General features: G+C 43.2%; 1 protein-coding gene across 1 annotated transcript in view; it reads right to left on the reverse strand.

The window, feature by feature from the left end:
- Positions 1–573: 573 nt before the first annotated feature.
- The window catches only part of LOC124619281 (histone acetyltransferase KAT7), a 581,212-nt gene continuing 558,628 nt past the window's right edge, over positions 574–23,157 (reverse strand). The window contains exons 9-11 of the mRNA XM_047145550.1: positions 20,438–20,584; positions 5,722–5,828; positions 574–3,437 (exon numbers count right to left, since the gene is read on the reverse strand). Of these exons, the coding sequence (XP_047001506.1) occupies positions 3,312–3,437; positions 5,722–5,828; positions 20,438–20,584 (380 nt within the window). The 3' untranslated portion in view covers positions 574–3,311. The remainder of the gene's footprint in view (positions 3,438–5,721; positions 5,829–20,437; positions 20,585–23,157) is intronic.

Below are 23,157 nucleotides of genomic sequence, written 5' to 3' on the forward strand. Positions count from 1 at the left end.
TTTTTCATTTATGGCTTGTGACGTCTCGATTTTGCATTTCAGGTCATTGCCTTTATTATTGTAGTCACTTGAACGGTTCATTGCAGTTTTTATCATTTAGACGATCTCTCTCTACCTACTTCACATTTTAATTCTGAGGCTTGTTTTCTCAACCAACCTGTTTGACTTTAAGTGCTTCAGTTATCTTGTCCAACTGTGTTTACCAAAAACTGGTAATCTAGGTATAGTCAAGAATATTCCATGCACTGGGTTTCTACATGTGAGATTTGAAGTTGAGTGATTGGTAGAATTGGATAAAGTTCTTCCAAAGTAGTATATTTCTTGCTGTGTCACGTTAGAAAAGATTTCCAAGTCACAGATGAATGCCAAACAACATGTAATAATCCTAGTTTCACGCAGTCTCCAATGGTGATTTTTTTATTTCTCTCTGAGGTCTTGATTACCTTCAGCATTCAAATCCTTATTGCCTTAAATATTTTACATTTTGCTACATTCTGGAATTAATTTTGTGTTCTTGTAATGGGTTAGGGTAATTGTGTAAGCCGATTTGTGGCTAGACAATTCATAAATATGAAGGTTGTACAAGACTGTATCTTTATTAACATTGAGCATACAAACATTTCGCCAACACACTGGACACTTTATTATGGCTAGAATGGTACATGAGGATTCGAAAGTACAAAAGTATCACAACAGATTTTTCTTTTAAAATCACACTTCTTAAACCTTGTGTAAGTAAGTTTACTCTAGAATTTGAAGAACATAATTTTGCAAGGAAGTTAATAATAAACAGTTTCCAATAACATTTCAATAGAGATTCCACATGTCTGAAACAGTATGTTTAACAACAGTTACATGAATAACAATTTTATCACAGAACTTAATGTTTCAGACATTCACATTTTCCTTAATGGGAGATAAAATTTACTCTTTTTCTCAGTCGTTCTTCCTTCAATTACATTTATTTTGGTCACAGATGATTTGAAACAAACAGAAGAACGCATAGCTCCCAATCCATTTCTGGAGGTCGCTATCCGCAAAGAAAACCACACTCCCAGTGAATGCTTCACGTTCCAAAATTCACATTGAATATCTGTTTAAAGTTTGTACAGGTTTAAATATAGATATGTCGAAAAATCACGATCGAGAAATCTTTAAATGTATGTCTGTATTTAACATCTCGTGTACAAAAGCAGTGGTTATGAGAAAACAGTTGATGGGACTTTTTTGAAGAAAAGAATACGAGGTCCTCCATTATTTACTTCTCCAAATTAATTTTAAATGGTTTGGGAATTCCAATTATTCCCTTCCTAACCCCTCACCAAAAACTGATGAATTGTCATTTGTAGTTAGTGCTGCTTTCGGTTTGGGAAGTAATTAAACAATAATATACTAAAAAGACATTCAGCTAGTCCGATATTTAAAAGTGGCTATACTAATCCGAAAAATAACATATGCTGTATATTTCGCTCTCCGCTGTGAGCTTTTTTTTTCGCCAAAAGCACTTCGTATTGTTCAGTATTCAGCACACCTATGTAAAATAAAAGTACGTGAATTATTCGACGACAAAGCAAATTTGAAATCGCTAGGTGAACAATCACCACCAAGAGGTGTAACGATGCCTTGGTATCAAGGCAACACTGAATGAAATATACGTTGTTTGCTGAAAGTATAAGAGGAGAATATTTGGAACACAGGGCAAGGTCACTGACTCAGCTCTCACTTGATCTGATTGTCATTTAATAATATATAATTTCTATATAATATTTTACCATTAGATTCACATCCAAAATAATTCCTATGAGGTGTGAGCTATTTCCATTTCTGTTAACACCAACAACAGTTCCCTCACTTGTAACCAACTGCAAAACTCAACTATTTTAAGAACAGAAAGATCTGAAACACAGCGGAAATTTTCGTAAGGACTGAGGATACAGCACCAAATTTCACAACGACCAACAGGAAATAGGAAAAGATTACTTGCACATAAACTTCTACAGGCATTTCGTTCTTTTTTAATCTGAGACATGTTCGAAAACGAGATTAACTAAAGAGAGGATGCGAATATGTTGTCTTTGCAACGCCGTACATGAATTTTGAGGATTGAAAATATTAATGCAAAGCAAGTTGTTGCCGATAATAAAAAGTTGTGAAAAACCAAGTCTACTTCTTTTTATTGCTAAGGTCAAACTGAATCAGCAATCAAATTGTGCCTTATGCCTACATAATATTTCACGGTTTATGTATCATTTTGTGATATTTTGTCAATGAAGTTCTTACGGGTCCACAGAGACATAAATTTTTGTGTCCTTCAATACTTTATATAGCTTACATGAATTATTGATTACAGTTGTATGATCGTCAGTGAGTTGCGTGACAAGATTATTTTTTGTAATGCATAATTTACGATAAATTTGTTGGAGATTGTACATATAATGCGTAATATATGTACGGAAATGACGTGAAAAACAGAACACCTCGACCCGCGAAGTATGAGAGATGGAACTACGTCTCGTTACAAAAGTACAGTAACTTGTCTGTGGGATACAACCTTTTCATGCTCGCATACTGTGTTTTGCGCTGAAGACGGGGGTTTGTCATAACTAAATTTAATACCTGTACAAAACTACCAATCACGTTAACGGATAGAGAGCATTTTACATTAAAAAATGATATGAAACACTTTGAAGGGAATCGTGAAAAAAGAATCTGTGGTAGCCACTTCTGTTAAGAAAACTAATCTAGAAATAAATATTTTGTTTGTACTGTGCAGAAGTAGCTACACATATTTTGTAACTAATTTTCGACGAAGCATCGGGGGAAGAAGAGACCTTTCATGCGTTTCAGGCCACCAGTCAGACGTCTCCACATACAAATTTTGAGTATTTACTGCGAAGACGCATATTTTAAAATTTTAGCTTCAGTACGATCTGTTTCCGAGTTGTGTAGTTAGGCTTCACGAAGTCTGAAGCCCAGTCGTCTGTGCTTTCAAACATCACCATTTCGGTGTCACTCGAAATAAAATTATTATTTTTTACATGGCCTTCTTGTTGGGGTAGTTCAGGAAAGGCCACATTATATTAGATTCATTTTTTGGTGATTTTGAAGCAACTAATATAGTCTTCTTCTCAGAGACGGTGTCTCCGAACGAAGGAGGTTAAGATGGGAAGACGGGTTGCCGCGGTGAAAGAGTAAGCATTCACTGGGAGAGCAGCCGACGTCGCAGTGTGTGGCCGGAGCTACTTGCACAGCTCGCTGGTGGGGGCGGCGTCGGGGGCGGAGGCGGCGGCGGCCCCCGCAGCGGCGGAGTATCAGGTGGCGCCGGCCGGCTGCGCGGGGCCGGCCGCGAACGGCGTCCACTTCAGGCACTCGCGGTCCAGCTGGCGGTGCGCGCCGCCGCGGCGCTTCGTGCGCTCCACGTACTCGTCGATCACGTCCTGCAACGAGAACCGGCCTGGTTACTGCCGCCTGTGCACATGTGTGTGTGTGGGAGGGAGATGTGGAGAGGGAGGAGGAGGAAGGGACAGAGGGAAGGAGAGAGGGGAGTGGGACGACAGGGGGAGAAGAAGCGAGAGGGCAAAAGGGAGCAAGAGTGAGAGGGGGACAGTTAAGTAGTAGTAGTAGTAGTAGTAGTAGAGGGTATTTTGGGCGCACGACAGCGAGGTCTTCAGCGCCCGCTCAGTAACAGATTGAGGCGGGTGTCAAGAAAATACTCAGAACAGTAAGACAAAACAGAACGTAAAACACAGGTAAAAAGTATGAGATTTTCACCCTGCAGCGGAGTGTGCGCTGATATGAAACTTCCTGCAAGATTAAAACTGTGTGCCGGACCGAGACTCGAACTCGGGACCTATGCCTTTTTCGGGCAAGTGCTCTACCAAGGAGACCTTCTGTGAAGTTTGGAAGGTAGGACACGAGGTACCGGCGGAATTAAAGCTGTGAGGACGGGGCGTGAGTCGTGCTTGGGTAGCTCAGTTGGTAGAGCAATTGCCCACGAAAGGCAAAGGTCCTGAGTTCGAGTCTCGGTCCAGCACACAGTTTTAATATGCCAAGAAGTTTCACAGATAACAAGGTTTGAAAAATATGTGCCTACCCACACCGAAGCGTGGGACGAAGCATGTCGTCAGCAGTAAAACATGCCTCTGAGCACTATGGGACTTAACGTCTGTGGTCTTCAGTCCCCTAGAGCTTAGAACTACTTAAACCTACCTAACCTAAGGACATCACACACATCCATGCCCGAAGTAAAACATGGACAACACAGGAAGAAAGTGGTAGAGGGAGCTAAAACAATATAGCAGATGGAAGTGGTTGGCTCACCACAAGGAAAAAGGGGAGGAGCCAGTCACTCTGCAATACACTCAAACCTCCAGCCTAAAAGTTTAGGCCAGAGTCCAGACACATCACAAAACTTGAAAACCCTAGACAGTGAAGTGAGAGGGGGGACAGTGAAGTGAGAGGGCAGTGATACGGATAACGGCAATGGGGAGATGAGAGCCGAATGGGGAGATGAGAGGGCAATGGGGAGATGAGAAGTGGGAAATGGGAAATGAGAGGGGAAAGGGAGAGCGGAAGAAGAGTGAAATTTGGTGGCTGGACGAATAATAGGAGGAGGGAGAGAAATGTATTTATAGGGGGAGGGAGGTGAGATGAGAAAGAAAAGAGAAAGAGAGAGAGAGAGAGAGAGAGAGAGAGAGAGAGACGTAGGGTGGACAGATGGGAGAGATACTGTAAAGAAATTAAGTTACGTACAGACTTGCGAGTAACACGTGCATCTGAGATAGAGATGATGCATGAAACTATAAAGAAAATACCTTGCGGTTGAAGTGAAAAGCGTGAGAATACTAGACGTGGAGGTCCTTTGCCCTTACGAGCGACTAGAAACGTTCTAGGGGAAAACTGAAGCGGCGAGTCTCACCCGAGTATTCTGTACGAGACGTTGCTCGCCAGTGAGTTGTTGTCCTAACTGGTAAATCCGACAGATGGTGACGCGCGCCGAACTGATCGAGAGCAATGTGCTCAAGAGCAGCTCATGAAGCGCTCGGCTCACGCGTTTGTAGGCACCTTTTAGTATAAACCACCATAGATTTCGAATCATTTGTATTCTACTGAGCCACCTAACAGTTACAAGCTATTCGAAGCTCAAACTATAAAAGGCACTGTCGCTTTCAAAAAATTATAACAGGACACACGACTGAAAACTACGATAAGGGATGCAGTAACAATTTTCCTCACAGTGTAACGTTGATTAAGCAACGCATGTCGATTTTTGGAATATCAAATACGTCTCTTTCAACTGTTGCATGCTCACGGATAGTGGAAATTTTTTCTGAAGAAAACCTATCAAAACTGTAGACCGATGGTTCCGAAATGAATTTTTCACTCTGCAACGAAATGTTATGAAATGTAACTTCGTTAAAGATTGACGCTGTGTGCCGAAACCTGGAATTTCACGGATAATGTTCTTAGTGGATCAGCTATATGGCACACATCACGACCCAACTAAGAACTTCAGTCTCTCGGTACCTCTTTCCTGCTCTGCAAACGCAGGTTTTTTTTTTTTCCTCCTGTCACTGTGTTACAAGTTTTGAAATGACGTTTCTTCTTTACGTTCTTCTGAGAAAGAGATACATGAAACAAGAAAGAAAATATACAAAACGTATTGACAGTAAGAAAATTACGGTGAAGTGAAAGTATGCTAGTATTAGACGCGGAGCTCACCTGTTTCTTGAGGATGATGTGCTTGCCCTTCCAGTACTTCATCATGCCGAGGGCCTGCAGCGTGCTGACGATGTCGTACGAGTTGATGGCCATCTCCTGGCTGATGTCTGCAACACGAGAAAAACGCCGTAACTTGAGATGTGGGACTCCCCTACTTGCCTTCTGATTTCCTACAAGCCTAATTCCATAGTTGAGAGGAATACTGCAACTTATGATTAGAATAGTTTTTTTCAGATAAGACATAGAAAAGTAAAACAGCCAAGTCGCATATCGGGAAACTCTAAGTCATTTTGAAAACTAGAGATAAAAAGTTGATTAACAAGCTCCCGGTATCAGTAAGTAGTGGCAGCGACCAACATAAAAAAAAAAAAAATATTTCGAGTGAGAGTTGCGTTCTAATTGCTCCGTACAAACGTAATTGTGTATATAGATAGCAATTTTGTGTGGCTCAGTGGCCTGATGGAAGCCTTTGTATTGCAGGCCACTTCAGCAATTTGCACGTGCCTAACCTAGACCACTTACAACTCCACTTATTTAACTGGGGAAAGGGAACCTAAAGTTTAACGCGGAATCCAAACGACATGTTCTTTCTGGTAACCCCTCACATCACTGAGACGTTATGGCTAGGTTAAAACGAAGAGTGAAAAAGCCATGGTCCGTTCGAGATTCGCGACCCCGATCTCTCTGTTTCCACGCACACGCTTTACCACTATGCCAGGCCAAACATATATACAGGTTCTGATGGGTAAATTGCGAATATCAAAATATGTGACATATATGGTAATATTTTTGACTGCTTTGACTTACGAGCTTAATCTATTTCCACCGCCAAGGGACCGTAGACCTCACTACTTGACATAAATTTCACCTTGATTCCTCTACCCGTTCCCAGGGAAAAAAAGTGATCTCTATAAGCGGAAGAGTGGACACACAGAAAGAGGAACAGCAACGTGATTCTATAAGGGTTTCGTTTCTTACTGACTGAGGTACGGAGAAAAAAAAAAAAAAAAAAAAAAAAAAAAAAAAAAAAAAAAAAAAAAAAAAAAAAAAAAAAAAATCTAGGGACATTTTGACACTTGCCGCGTAAAACTGGCATTAATATAGAAGAGCAAATAGTACTGAAGCGTAAAAAAAACCGCTTTATTAACCCCAAATTTCTGGAATTAATTTATCAAATCATCTTTGTTTCAGAATTTAGTGCCTACTGACCGAGTGAGCATTCATTTGTGACGGATGTTTGTGTTACGGTCTTCAGTTCAAAGACCGGTGGACAAAGCTCTTCATGCAAGTCTGCCCTGCGCAAGAAACACCATCTCTGAATAACTGCTGCAACCTCTACCCACGCGAACCTGTTTCTGCAACCACACCTTGGTCTCACTCTACAACATTTAGCCCCTATACTTCCCTCAGCTACAAGCGTGACAATTCCTTGGCGCCTAAGAACGTCCGTTTCAAACGATCCCTTTTTTTAGATAAGTTCTTTCCCCATTTACATTCATTACCTCCTTATTAGTTATTCGATGTCCGCCCCCGGCAGCTGAGTGCTCAGTGCGACAGAATGTTAATCATAAGGGCCCGGGTTCGATTCCCAGCTGGGTCAGAGATTTTCTCCGCTCAGGGACTGGGTGTTGTGTTGTCCTAATCATCATCATTTCATCCCTATCCACGCGCAAGTCGCCAAAGTGGCGTCAAATCGAAAGACTTGGACCCGGCGAACGGTCTACCCGACGGGAGGCCCTAGTCGCACGGCATTGGTTGGTTAATTATTCGATCTACTCTTCAAATCAACAACATTCTTCTATAGCACCGGATTTCAAAAGCTTCTATTCTCTTCTTGCCTGAACTCCTAATCGCCCACGGTCCATCCTGCATTAGGTTATCCTACACACAAATATCCTCAGAAAGTAGTTGGTAACATTTACACTCATATTCGATGTTAATAAATTGCTCTTATTGAGAACAGTTTATTTGCTGCTGCCACTCTGCATTTTATATCCTTTCCGGTTCGTTCATCAGTAGTTATTTTGCTGCGATGTGGCTGGGCAAATCATTTCCTCGAATTGTCATCCATTAAAATTCCATCGTTGGTTGCTGCAAGTGGTCCTCGAGTAATCGAACATAACCACTTACAGTCAGTGAGCGGTTCACTTGGACCAAATGATCCATTCCGTTCCACATAAACACAGCCCACACCACAATGGAGCCCCCACCAGCTTGCACAGTGCCTTGTTGACAACTTGTGTCCACGACTTTGTAGGGTCTGTGCCACACTTGAAACCTACCATCAGCTCTTACTAAGTGAAATCGGGACTCATTCGAACAGACCACTATTTTCCAGTAGTCTAGGGTCGAAGCGATAGTCACAGGGCAAGGAGGAACGCTGTTACCAAAGGCACTCGCGTTGGTCTTCTGCCGCCATAGCCCATTTCCGCCAAATTCCGCCGCGCTGTTCAAATGGACGTTCGTCGTACATCCCAACATTGATTTCTGTTGTTATTTTATGCAGTGTTGCTTGTCTGTTAGCATTGACAATCCTACGCGAACGCTGCTTATCTCGGTTGTTAAGTGAAAGCCATCGGCCACTGCGTAATCCGTGGTGAGAGATAATGCCTGAAATTTGGCATTCTCGGCACACTCTTCACAGTGTGGATCTCGGAATTTTGAACTCCATAACGATTTCTGAAATGGAATGCTTCATGCTTCTAGCTCATACTACCACGCCGCGTTCAAACTCTGTTAAATCCGTCGCGCGGCCATACACGTCAATGACCGGAGTTCAAATGACAGATCTGACAGTGCACTGACCTTATATACCTTGTGTTCGCGATACTACCTCCATTTGTACATGTTAATATCGCTAACCCATGACTTTTGTCTCCTCACTGTACTGTTGTGATCTCTCTCTCTCTCTCTCTCTCTCTCTCTCTCTCTGTATGTGTGTGTGTGTGTGTGTGTGTGTGTGTGTGTGTGTGTATTCCTACAGGATCAAACTGCTGAGGTCATCGGCCCCTAGACTTACACACTACTTGAACTAACTTATGCTAACAACAACAACAACCATACACACACAACACACACACACACACACACACACATATGCTGGAGGGAGGATTCGACCCTCCGGCGGGAGAGGCCGCGCAATCCGTCACATGGCGCCGTAAACCACGCGGCCACTCCGCGCGGCGGCTCGTGATCGGTCTAGACAGCATTATAGATCTGCACAACTATGCTGTTCCCTACCAACAGCTTTAAAAACAATTCTTACCGGACATAAAGAAGAACACTTTATTGTAAATTTAAATACATAGTCATTAATATGGATTGTAATAGAAATATCCCAAATGTGTTACAACGGCGATTCATCATTTCATATAGTGTTATCAGTAGGATTTTTATAGTATACCATCTCTGTGTGTTCTGTGTTACATTTTCGTCTTGTTTTCACGTCTCAGTACACTGTGGTTGTAAGATTTCTTTTATGTTCGCATCAGCCCTTTGTTAAGCCTATGTAACTTCGTAGCAGGGTACGACTGAAAGTAATGTCTACCTGAATCGTCGCAACAAACTAAAATGCAATCATTCCATGTAGGCTTTCACGGCCGGCGTCTTTATCAGTAAACTCTTCCGGGCTAAGTTGCCGTGGTCGATCTGTAGAACTTCTTCTCCCTGACGTTTCGTTCTCAACTGCGGAGAACATCTTCCGAGGTGAGTCGACGACTGGCTGCTAGGAGCTGTGGCCGCCGCTTATATAGAGATCGTAGGGGGCGCCACCACACGTCACATGGCGTCGATGTGCAGCTATCTCTGGCTATCGTCTGTTCTCTCGATTGCAGGCAATCGATTGTCACGTGATTGATGCAACGTCGACCGCCATATCTTATCCAATTTTAATCCTTCTTCTTTACGATTAAAATTGTATTGATGTTTGTGGATTTCAATTGCCTCTCTATACATACGTGTATAATAGTGCGACGTCCTCGCTAGCACGCTTGTTTCACCAAATTTTATGTCGTGATCTCCATCCTTAAAAACATGTTCCGCTACTGCCGATTTGTCGATATGTCCCAAGCGACAGTTTCTTTTGTGCTCCGTCAACCGTGTATTGATGCTTCTTTTGGTAGTTCCTATGTAAACACTGCCGCAACTACACGGAATTTTATATACCCCTGGGGTGGCTAGGGGGTGACGAGCATCTTTTGTTGATCTTAGGCATTCACTAATTTTCTTAGTAGGCCTAAAAATGGTCTCTACCTGAAACTTGGCTAGTACTTTTCCAATGCGATCCGTGATATTATGGATGAACGGAAGAAATACTTTTCCAGCTGATGGTTGTTGCTGTCTCCCATTTTTAGGCATTTTTCTATTTGGGTGAAGTGCTCGATTAATCTCGTTTTTTGTATAACCATTTTTCGCAAAGGCCATTCGTAAATGATTTAGTTCTTCTTGTAAGTAGCCTGGTTCACAAATATTATTGGCCCTATCCACTAGTGTTTTTATGACCCCCCTCTTTTGCCTAGGGTGGTGGTTTGAGTTCTTATGGAGGTAGCGATCGGTATGTGTACCTTTCCTGTAGACCTTATGGCCTAAGGTCCCATCCGCCCGTTTGATAACTGATACATCCAAGAAGTTAAGTTGTCCATTCTTCTCCTTCTCCACAGTAAATTTAATCTTTGGGTTGATGCTATTTAAGTGTACCAGAAAATCATTCAAGTCTTCTTCCTCATGATTCCATATTACAAAGGTATCATCCACATACCGATACCACTTCGAGGGGCTTTTTTTGGCCGACTGCAATGCTTGATGTTCAAAATATTCCATGAATAAATTCGCAATTGCGGGACTTAGGGGGCTTCCCATGGCTACCCCATCGATCTGTTCATAAAATTCACCATTATACTGAAAATAGGTTGAGGATAGACAGTGTTGGAACAAGGCTACTATATCAGTAGGGAACATATTGGCTATATGGGAGAGAGCTTCATCAACTGGAACCATCGTGAACAAAGACACTATATCAAAACTGACAAGTATGTCATTAGGACCGACAGTAATTTCCCTCAATTTCTCAATGAAGTGTAGAGAGTTTTTAATATGACTCTCAGTTTTGCCTATGTGAGGTTGTAACAAAGAGGCAAGGTGTCTGGCTAGTTCTTGGGTAGGAGCTCCAATTGCGCTGACTATTGGTCTCAAAGGAACATCAGGTTTATGTATCTTTGGTAATCCATATAATCTCGGAGGATAAGCCTCCGTTTCACAAAGATACTTTTTAACTTCTGTAGGAATTGAAGACTGTTTTATCAGACGCTTGGTGGCATTCAGCACATTCGTTGTGGGATCCTTTTTCAACTTCTTGTATGTGCTGGGTTCCAGGAGATCACTGATCTTCTTGTGATAATCCTCAGTATTCATTAAAACAGTAACATTTCCCTTGTCAGCGGCAACTATAATAACATTCTTGTCTGCATTGATCTCCCGCAATGCCTTCCTTTCCCCTTGAGACAGATTGCTGCTGGGTGGCTTAGCTTTGCGTAATATCCTGGAGGTTTCCATTCTAATTTCATCAGCAGAATATGATGGTAACTGACGAATTCCTGCCTCTATATTAGCAATAATGTCCTCCACAGGAATCTTGGATGGAGTTATTAAAAGTGAGAAGAATGTTTCATTCGCCACAAGCTAACCGTATTTATTCTCGTATGGAACTGGCATTACTACGTGAGCGGATACATCAGACACGACGAGGACTGGCGGTATGTGATGGCCAACTGCTAAATCTTCATTTACTTATTAGCAATACTATGCAGTTTTGTCATTGGAACAAAGTGGACAGTTTAACATTTAGATCTATGGAGATTAGTGCAGAAGTGTCTTCCAATAGGCAGAAGGACAAGTTTGATCGTCTACAAGAGGGTCGACAGGAAACAGCGATTCCAAACAATTCCCAAACGGTTATTAATTTATCGGAAAAAGAATTGTCTAAGGAAGAACTTTCTGTTCTGTCTAAAGGAGGGAATTTTGCAATAACTCCATCCAAGATTCCTGTGGAGGACATTATTGCTAATATAGAGGCAGGAATTCGTCAGTTACCATCATATTCTGCTGATGAAATTAGAATGGAAACCTCCAGGATATTACGCAAAGCTAAGCCACCCAGCAGCAATCTGTCTCAAGGGGAAAGGAAGGCATTGCGGGAGATCAATGCAGACAAGAATGTTATTATAGTTGCCGCTGACAAGGGAAATGTTACTGTTTTAATGAATACTGAGGATTATCACAAGAAGATCAGTGATCTCCTGGAACCCAGCACATACAAGAAGTTGAAAAAGGATCCCACAACGAATGTGCTGAATGCCACCAAGCGTCTGATAAAACAGTCTTCAATTCCTACAGAAGTTAAAAAGTATCTTTGTGAAACGGAGGCTTATCCTCCGAGATTATATGGATTACCAAAGATACATAAACCTGATGTTCCTTTGAGACCAATAGTCAGCGCAATTGGAGCTCCTACCCAAGAACTAGCCAGACACCTTGCCTCTTTGTTACAACCTCACATAGGCAAAACTGAGAGTCATATTAAAAACTCTCTACACTTCATTGAGAAATTGAGGGAAATTACTGTCGGTCCTAATGACATACTTGTCAGTTTTGATATAGTGTCTTTGTTCACGATGGTTCCAGTTGATGAAGCTCTCTCCCATATAGCCAATATGTTCCCTACTGATATAGTAGCCTTGTTCCAACACTGTCTATCCTCAACCTATTTTCAGTATAATGGTGAATTTTATGAACAGATCGATGGGGTAGCCATGGGAAGCCCCCTAAGTCCCGCAATTGCGAATTTATTCATGGAATATTTTGAACATCAAGCATTGCAGTCGGCCAAAAAAAGCCCCTCGAAGTGGTATCGGTATGTGGATGATACCTTTGTAATATGGAATCATGAGGAAGAAGACTTGAATGATTTTCTGGTACACTTAAATAGCATCAACCCAAAGATTAAATTTACTGTGGAGAAGGAGAAGAATGGACAACTTAACTTCTTGGATGTATCAGTTATCAAACGGGCGGATGGGACCTTAGGCCATAAGGTCTACAGGAAAGGTACACATACCGATCGCTACCTCCATAAGAACTCAAACCACCACCCTAGGCAAAAGAGGGGGGTCATAAAAACACTAGTGGATAGGGCCAATAATATTTGTGAACCAGGCTACTTACAAGAAGAACTAAATCATTTACGAATGGCCTTTGCGAAAAATGGTTATACAAAAAACGAGATTAATCGAGCACTTCACCCAAATAGAAAAATGCCTAAAAATGGGAGACAGCAACAACCATCAGCTGGAAAAGTATTTCTTCCGTTCATCCATAATATCACGGATCGCATTGGAAAAGTACTAGCCAAGTTTCAGGTAGAGACCATTTTTAGGCCTACTAAGAAAATTAGTGAATGCCTAAGATCAACAAAAGATGCTCGTCACCCCCTAGCCACCCCAGGGGTATATAAAATTCCGTGTAGTTGCGGCAGTGTTTACATAGGAACTACCAAAAGAAGCATCAATACACGGTTGACGGAGCACAAAAGAAACTGTCGCTTGGGACATATCGACAAATCGGCAGTAGCGGAACATGTTTTTAAGGATGGAGATCACGACATAAAATTTGGTGAAACAAGCGTGCTAGCGAGGACGTCGCACTATTATACACGTATGTATAGAGAGGCAATTGAAATCCACAAACATCAATACAATTTTAATCGTAAAGAAGAAGGATTAAAATTGGATAAGATATGGCGGTCGACGTTGCATCAATCACGTGACAATCGATTGCCTGCAATCGAGAGAACAGACGATAGCCAGAGATAGCTGCACATCGACGCCATGTGACGTGTGGTGGCGCCCCCTACGATCTCTATATAAGCGGCGGCCCCAGCTCCTAGCAGCCAGTCGTCGACTCACCTCGGAAGATGTTCTCCGCAGTTGAGAACGAAACGTCAGGGAGAAGAAGTTCTACAGATCGACCACGGCAACTTAGCCCGGAAGAGTTTACTGATAAAATGCAATCATTTCTAGTGTTGAGACGACTGTCAGGGCACGTTAAAAATATATATATATATATATATTCGGCTTCTCTTTAATATCTGATTTCTGTGGAAGAAGCAACTAATCTTTCGCTTCCTCTATTTTATCCCTGCCACCTTTTTGAAACACACTGAATTCAAAAGCCCAGCCAGTTTTCTTGATGTAGGTTCTTTTTTGTTTAATCATCCTTTGCCTTTCCTATGCTCCAGTAACAGTTGTATTAATGAAGGAAATAAATTCCTTAAATGAAACTGTGATCATTATATATTTTCTTTTTCATTAAAGTCAGCTAGGTTGGTGTATGTAGTTTCCTTTATCGAGAAATTTCGATTATTACCACCATCAGATCAAAACTTTGAGGCAGTCGTAATAAAATCTACACATAAGAGGATGGTCAGTTTTGTCGTACGGTTACTAAGTTTTATTCTGATAATGGCAGTAGCCCAAACGTCGTAACGCATGAAAACATACTAAGCGATATACAGGGCTGTCCAAGGAAAAAAAAATGTGAATTTTTCTTTTTCTTTTCTTGCCCACGCATTTTTCAGCACATTTATACCATCATCAATGGGTTCTTACTGTGTTGACCTCTTAATTGTAAGGAGCGATCAAAAAGTTTCCGTTTGAGGGCGTTGCTGCGGCGTATATGCAACGTAGCGTAACTCCGATGTAGGCAAGGGATTAGTGTGGCATTTGTGTCTTTCCGACGTAAGTGCGGTAAATGCTGAAACGTGAAATATGTCGATGTCATTACCAAATGCGTCCAAACAGGACCGACGTGCTGTTACTCTCTTCTTGGCTGCCGAAGGCCAAACACCGGTATACATCCATCGGAGAATGGAGAATATGTCTGTAGAGAACTACCGTTGTGGAACGGTACGCCAAGATCGGTGCTGCTACTTCATGATAACGCACGTGCTCACATGGGAAATATCGTAAAGCAGAAGTTACAGCAACTCAAGTGGGAGACTCTCGAGCACTCGCTCTACAGTCCCGTTCTCTCCCCATGCGACTGTCACGCCTTCGGTCCCTTAAAAAAAGCCTGGAAGGGTGTGCAGGAGGCAGCTATGAACTTCTTCAGGCAGCAGGACACTGTTTTACCAATAGGGTATCATCAACCTGGGATGATTGTCTCAATGCTCATGGCGATTTTGACTGCTTGGAATACAGATTCTGGACTCCACGGCCTTCGAAAGGAAACTTTTTGATTTCCCCTTATACTAATTTGTTATGTTTCAAGATTTCATTGCAATAAGAACCTACTGATCATGACGCAAATGTGCGGTAACAAGTTTACACACGTAATCTTTTTGATACCTTTAAGAGAACCTTGGCCGGCTGACCCAGTCGTCTTTTTTTCTACAAACTGGACTGCACAGCGGCTGCCCTTTAATGTCGATCATCACAGGATAGCGCACAGAGACGTAAAGTCCCGAGCGACTGGAAAAAAGCGCAGGTGACGCCAGTACATAAGAAGGGTACAAGGACGGATCCTCAAAATTACAGACCAATATCCTCAACATCGGTTTGTTGCAGGATTCTCGAACATATTCTCAGTTCGAATATAATGAATTTCCTTGAGACAGAAAAGTTTATGTCGATGCATCAGCACGGCTTTAGAAAGCATCGCTGCTGCGAAACGCAACTCGCCTCCTTGCTAACCATGGATGAAGGGTATCTGACGGATGCCATATTCCTTGACTTCCGGAAAGCGTTTGACTCGGTACCCCACTGCAGACTCCTAACTAAGGTACGAGCATATGGGATTGGTTCCCAAATATGTGAGTGGCTCGAAGACTTCTTAAGTAATAGAACCCAGAACGTTGTACTCGATGGTGAGTGTTCATCGGAGGTGAGGGTATCATCTGGAGTGCCCCACGGACGTCTGGTAGGTCCGCTGTTGTTTTCTATCTACATAAATGATCTTTTGGATAGGGTGAATAGCAATGTGGGGCTCTTTGCTGATGATGCTGTGGTGTACGGGAAGGTGTCGTCGTTGAGTGACTGTAGGAGGATACAAGATTACTTGGACAGGATTTGTGATTGGTGTAAAGAATGGCAGCTAACTCTAAATATAGATAAATGTAAATTAATGCAGATGAATAGGAAAAAGAATCCTGTAATATATGAATACTCCATTAGTAGTGTAGCGCTTGACACAGTCACGTCGATTAAATATTTGGGCGTAACATTGCAGAGCGATATGAAGTGGGGCCCGCATGTAATGGCAGTTGTGGGGAAGGCGGATAGTCGTCTTCGGTTCATTGGTAGAATTTTGGGAAGATGTGGTTCATCTGTAAAGGAGACCGCTTATAAAACACTAATACGACCTATTCTTGAGTACTGCTCAAGCGCTTAGGATCCCTACCAGGTCGGATTGAGGGAGGACTTAGAAGCAATTCAGAGGCGGGCTGCTAGATTTGTTACTGGTAGGTTTGATCATCACGCGAGTATTACGGAAATGCTTCAGGAACTCGGGTGGGAGTCTGCAGAGGAAAGGTGGCGTTATTTTCGTGAATCGCTACTGAGGAAATTTAAGAACCAGCATTTGAGGCTGACAGCAGTACAATTTTACTGCCGCCAACTTACATTTCGCGGAAAGACCACAAAGATAAGAAAAGAGAGATTAGGGCTCGTACAGAGGCATATAGGCAGTCATTATTACCTCGTTCTGTTTGGGAGTGGAACAGGGAGAGAAGATGCTAGTTGTGGTACGAGGTACCCTCCGCCACGCACCGTATGGTTGATTGCGGAGTATGTATGTAGATGTAGAACTTCCCGGCAGCAGGCGGTAAATGGCGCCGCGCTGTACTGGGAAGCGAAGAATCGCGTGAGTGGAGCGCCTGTCTTCCCAGACGGGAGCGGCCATTCCGCTAAGAGCGTCCGTTCTGTGGAAGGCGAATTTCCGCTGCAGAGCCAAAGCCGGCGAGGTGTCGCGTCCTCCGCGACCCCGTCTTCCGGGCAACGCACTGGCTCGCGGGAACCGGTTCGCCCTGCCGGGCTCGCGGCCTGTAAAAGTATCCGCTGAGGCCGCCGGTTACGCCCTCACGCCCTCCCCACGCCCTTCGTGTCTCGCACTGGCGCTAGACGTTGCACAGTCCTCATTTAGTGGTCCATGAACACCGCGCAGAAGAGGCGTACAGCACCCAGAACGTCTTACGCAGGGAAGCTCCCTTCGTGTATCCTAGAAATATTAATGTTGCGTCATGTCTCTTCGCTATAGGATCAGCAATATTGACTCTGCATTTATAAGAAGCAGTCAAATGAAAACCGCACAACCGCCACAGCGAGAGTGTAGAATGGTTCCAGTCAAACGTAATGACTACACGTGTTAAGGGGGGTAGGACGTCAAACGGGCCGACTTGGAGCAAGAGAGGCACCACAGGACATTTTCATTTGCACTGTCTATACTTGTACAAATAAACTCAAAAAACTTTGTCAGCATGACCAGGAAGGATTCAGAATTCACACTCATAGCAGTGGAAGTTCGAAAACATAACAAAGTAATTTTTTTACATGTGAAATTTCATAATTTTTTCAATTACTAATGGCAGCATTTGTTGCTATAGGTACACTTTTCTTCATAAGTAAGAGAGATTCTTCGATGAATTTTGCACAGCATACAAACCATACTTACAGGTGTATGAAACTCTAGAATTTTCCAAATCTATTAAAAACTGTGGTAAAAATTGAGGTAATTAACTATAAAATTTGTGTTTTCCTAAACATGAAGTTTAAAATATAACAGCTCATTCCTTTTTTCATAAATTAAATAAATTCTAGAGTTTAATACACCTGTAAGTATGGTATGTATGCTGTGCAAAATTCATCGAAGAATCTCTCTAACTTACGAAGAAAAGTGTACCTACAGCGACAAACGCAGCCATTAGTAAGTGAAAAAAATAATGGAATTTCGCATGTAAAAAAAATTATTTCGTTATGTTTTCGAACTTCCACTGCAATGAGTGTGAATCCTGAATCCTTCCTGATCATGATGACAAAGTGTTATGAACTTATTTGTAGAAGTATAGACACTGGAAATTAAAATGTCGTGTGATGCCTCTCCTGCTCCAAGTCGGCCCGTTTGACGTCCTACCCCCTTAAGACACTTATCCCTCTGGGAAACGAGGCGACAAATTTTCTGTTTCGCAGAAAACGGTCGGCAGTGTGTGAGAGGGCGTTATCGTGCAACAGAATGATTCCGTCAGACAGCATTCATGGGCGTTTTGACTTTACGACGCGTCGCAGTTTCTGTGAAATGTCTTCATATTGTTGCGCACTGATTTTGGTTCCACACTCGAGGAACTCTATGAACGGAGGGCCTCTGCCGTTGAAGGAGGAGGTCATCATGAACTTGCTGGTTATTGTGTAAACAGCTTTGTATTTCTTTGGCAGGGAGATGTAGCATGTTCCCACTGTTGGGTTTGCCGTTTGTCCTCGGGGTCGAAATGGCGGCACTACCTAGGGTCAAGAAGAGTTCCTCCTTCGACTGCAAGGACCCTCTATTCGTCGAGTTCCTCCAGTATGAAATAACAATCAGTGAGCAGCGCTATTGAGACACTGTGTAGCAACTGTGGCGTACCATAAACTCAAAACGCCCACGAATGATGTCTGCCGGAAAAATCTTGTTGACGATAACGCCCGTCGCCATACTGCCAATTGGATGGAGGCTACGCTTCAACGATTTAGTTGGGAAACGCTGTGACATCTTCCGCACAGCCCTGATCGCTCACCGTGTGATTTTCACATCTTTGGAGAGCTGAAAAAAGACATGCATGGATATCAATTTCAGTCTGACGAGGAAGTGCAACAGTGGGTTCGGTTGTAGACTTGTCAGAGGCCGACCACGTTCTACGAAACAGCGACTGATCGTCTCGTCTCCCACTGGGATGAATATCTGAACGCGTGTGGTGACTACTTTTGAATGGAACCATTCCATCGTCCTATTGTGGCCGATGCTCGGTTCTCATTTGACTACCACTTATATGTGCAACCTATATGTCTGCAGGATGTGTAATCTCAGTGGGGAATAAAATTTTGCCACAGCCTTTCGAAGGTACAACAGGACTGAAGTAGGGATACCGCTTGTCTCTTACGTTGTTTAGAATACACACCCAGAAAGCCTTAGACATGCGGAGAACAAAATGCGAAGGATTGGGTATTCAGATAACAAAGGATCAATGTATGTGCCCACTGTTCTTTCCATATTGTAAGTTAACGGTACTTGTGAAGAGGACGATACCTGCTTTATGCCAAGAAAATTATTAGAACAATACGATAAGTGGGGACTGAAAGTAAATTTTCACAAGGCAAGTGGAGAAAGTGTAGGAAAAGTAAGAGCAGATTGCCAATACATCATGGTATGTAACGAATTTAAATATTTGAGTAGCATCATATTGCAAGATTCAATTCCGAGTACATCAAAGAGTGGCCCACGTGAAAACAGCAATCCAGAAGCTAAATCCTATGTTATGGTCTTCCAGGATAAGTTGGAAAGTGAGGAAGATGTTCTATATATCTACTGTAGAGTCTATAACAGCGTAGGGATGTGACTGAAAACAAATCGAGAGTTGTAGAAATGGACTATTTCAGATCATGTAGAATATCCCGGCAAGACCACGGAAGAAACAGATAGGATAGAAGAACGGCACCGCCTCTGGTATGGGCATTCAATGCGAACAACAGATTTCGACGTACCGCCCTCAAAGAAGAAGGAGAACAGGATGACCGAAAGTTGTCTGGCTCCATGGGGTAAAGGAGGCCATGAGCAAAAGAGAAATGGAGGAGGATGAAGACGCTTGAGAAGATATAACCCGATGGCGACGGATGGCGTATGTGGAATGCGACGGCAGCTGTAGAAAAACCACAGGAAAAAGACAAAGGTGTTGTCTTAAAATTAACGTGGCCCTAAGTTACTCCTGCACAGAGGGAATAATGGTAAGCAATTTCTGTCTCTCTCTCGTCCCAGCGGTAAGCAGATTATTTTAATTTACAGCTTAATTCCGTTATGAAAAAATGTATCACAAACTGTTCAAAGATTTACGAACTTCCAGCATACTGGAATAATTGTAGGTCAGCAGCTTCTTATAACTAGTACAACGAAGAACCAGCCAAAGTTGGAAATTTCACTGTTTCTATTGACTCGATGACGAGTTTTGGACCAGGACCCATTTTCAAATCATCTTAACACAGTCAAAAATGGTATTTCTGAAAATGGAAAAACCATGTCAAAAATGTATGTATGCGCTGGAACTGTGTGTTCGCACATTTTTGTCATGGGTTTTGCAATTTTAGAAATAACATTTTTAACTATGTTACGATGATCTGAACATGGGTTCTGACCCGAAACTAGTGATGGAGTCAATAAAAATAGTGAAATTTCCAACTTTGGCTAGTTCTTCGTTGAACTTTTAATAATTTGTTAACGTACAATGACAGCTCCTGCCAAGTGCCAAACTGCCAGTAAAACTTACAAAAATTTTATTGCACTTTTAAGGTTTCCATTCGAATCACTCTTGTAGTTGTCTATAAAATAAACGACTGACACTACAGTAGTGGCACCAAAGACGACGACTCGGCGCCAGCGCGGCAAGACAGGCCGCGATAGCTGGGACTGGTTGCGGGAAACGCCGTACCTTTGATGGAGAGCTCCTTGCCGCCGAAGTTGCAGAGGTACTGCAGCAGGACGTCCTTCCAGTAGCTGCGGTACGAGATCAGGCCCAGGTCGGACAGCGGCTTCTCTGGGGAGCCGATCTTGCCCTCGACGCGCGTCAGCAGGTAGCCTGCGCAAACAACCAATGAGCAAACCCATTAACGTCTCGTCACGATAAATAAACACCCGTTACACTATAACTCAACAGATAATTCCTTGCGTGACGAAATCGACATGCATAAAAGTCGTTCAGAAGCACTACAAAGAGTGTATTCTACGACCATTACTTTATATACACTACCGGCCATTAAAATTGCTACACCAAGAAGAAATGCAGATGATAGACGGGTATTCATTGAACAAATGTATACTAGAACTGACATGTGACTACATTACCACGCAATTTGGGTGCATAGATCCTGAGAAATCAATACCCAGAACAACCACCTCTGGCCCTAATAACGGCCTTGATACGCCTGTGCATTGAGTCAAACAGAGCTTGGATGGCGTGTACAGGTACAGCTGCCCATGCAGCTTCAAACCCGATACCACAGTTCATCAAGAGTAGTGACTGGCGTACTATGACGAGCCAGTTGCTCGGCCACCATTGACCAGACGTTTTCAGTTCGTGAGAGATCTGGAGAATGTGCTGGGCAGGGCAGCAGTCGAACATTTTCTGTATCCAGAAAGGTCCCTATAGGACCTGCAACATGCGGTTGTGCATTATCCTGCCGAAATGTAGGGTTTCGCAGGGATCGGATGAAGGGTAGAGCCACGGGTCGTAACACATCTGAAATGTAACGTTCACTGTTCAAAGTGCCGCCAATGCGAACAAAAGGTGACCGAGACGTGTACAGTGCCACTCCATACCATCATGACGAATACATGTTTCCAATGTGCGTTCACCGCGATTTTGCCAAACACGGATGCGACCATCATGATGCTGTAAACAGAACTTGGATTCATCCGAAAAAATGACGTTTTGCCATTCGTGCACCCAGGTTCGTCGTCGAGTACGCCATCGCAGGTGCTCCTGTGATGCAGCGTCAAGGGTAACCGCAGCCATGGTGTCCGAGCTGATAGTCCAATGTGCTGCAAACGTCGTCGAACTGTTCGTGCAGATGGGTGTTGTCTTGCAAACGTCCCCATCTGTTGACTCAGGGATCGAGACGTGGCTACACGATCCGTTACAGCCATGCGGATAAGATGCCTGTCATCTCGGCTACTAGTGATACGAGGCCGTTGGGATCCAGCACGGCGTTCCTTATTCCCCTCCTGAACCCACCGATTCCATATTCAGCTAACAGTCATTGGATCTCGACCAACGCGAGCAGCAATGTCGCGATACGATAAACCGCAATCGCGATAGGCTACAATCCAACCTTTATCAAAGTCGGAAACGTGATGGTACGCATTTCTCCTCCTTACACGAGGCATCACAAGAACGTTTCACCAGGCAACGCCGGTCAACTGCTGTTTGTGTATGAGAAATCGGTTGGAAACTTTCCTCTTGTCAGCACGTTGTAGGTGTCGCCACCGGCGCCAACCTTGTGTGAATGCTCTGAAAAGCTAATCATTTCCCTATCACAGCATCTTCTTCCTGTCGGTTAAGTTTCGCGTCTGTAGCACGTCTTCTTCGTGGTGTAGCAATTTTAATTGCCAGTAGTGTATAAATAGTCCAGTGAGTAATGTCGGAAACTCTGTGAGGCGCTTCACGAACGATGCTGGTGTATACCGGAGAGTTACAACGCCGGAAGACAGTTGCGCACGATTAGTGTAAAGACTGGAAGTTGACTCTAAACTCAAATAAATATAGTGTATCTTGATAAACAGGCGAAGGATCCTATTACTTCTCGATTGCACTATTCATGATAAATCACTGGAAACAGTTGCCCTAAGAATTGTAAAACACTAGGACTAACCGTCAGGTTCGACATAAACTATACAGGTTGTACAAAAATATAGAAACATCGCAAAAAACTGCATCTTTGAACACAGATGCAGATGCTGTCCACGCCTGCAGGTTGCGCTGTTGTATTTGACCACAAACGGCACCTGTGCTATATCTTCAATAGATCCCAAGTGTCAGTCGTGGTCACAACGGTGTTCTGCGCAGTTGTCAATGCTTTATGTCGGAGCTAAGTGAATTAAATGGCTCAATTGGCTTTAAATGGGACTTAACACCTGAGTTCATAAGTCCCCTGGATTTAGACCTACTTAAACCTAACCAACACCTAAGGACATCACACGCATCCATGCCCGAGGCAGGATTCGAACTTGCGACCGTAGCATCAGCGCGGGTCCGTACTGAAGCGTCTAGAACCGCTTGGCCACAGTGCCCGGCTAAGTGAATTAGAACATGGGCAAATTCGTGTTCGTATGGTGGGTGTTTCCCTAACCAAGGTAGCCAAAGTGTTCGGTGCTTCAAGAGGCACCGTATAGAAAATTTAAACGTTTATACCGCATACAGGGAATGCGGAAAAACGTCATTCGATAAGTCACACCGCGGTGAAAGATTATGTTGAGTATTCTTCATAGACGGTCATTTGAGAGGATTGTGACGAAAAATAAGAGGACGACAGCTGCAAAAGTCACTGAATGTCGCAATCGCGAAAGGGAGCTCCAAAACCGGGGAACTGCAGGGCGAAATGGAACTCCAAAACCACAAATTTTTTATTCAAATGTCCCTAACATGGGCGTCAA

This window comes from Schistocerca americana, chromosome 6 (assembly GCF_021461395.2).
Source record: "Schistocerca americana isolate TAMUIC-IGC-003095 chromosome 6, iqSchAmer2.1, whole genome shotgun sequence".
NCBI lineage: Eukaryota > Metazoa > Arthropoda > Insecta > Orthoptera > Acrididae > Schistocerca > Schistocerca americana.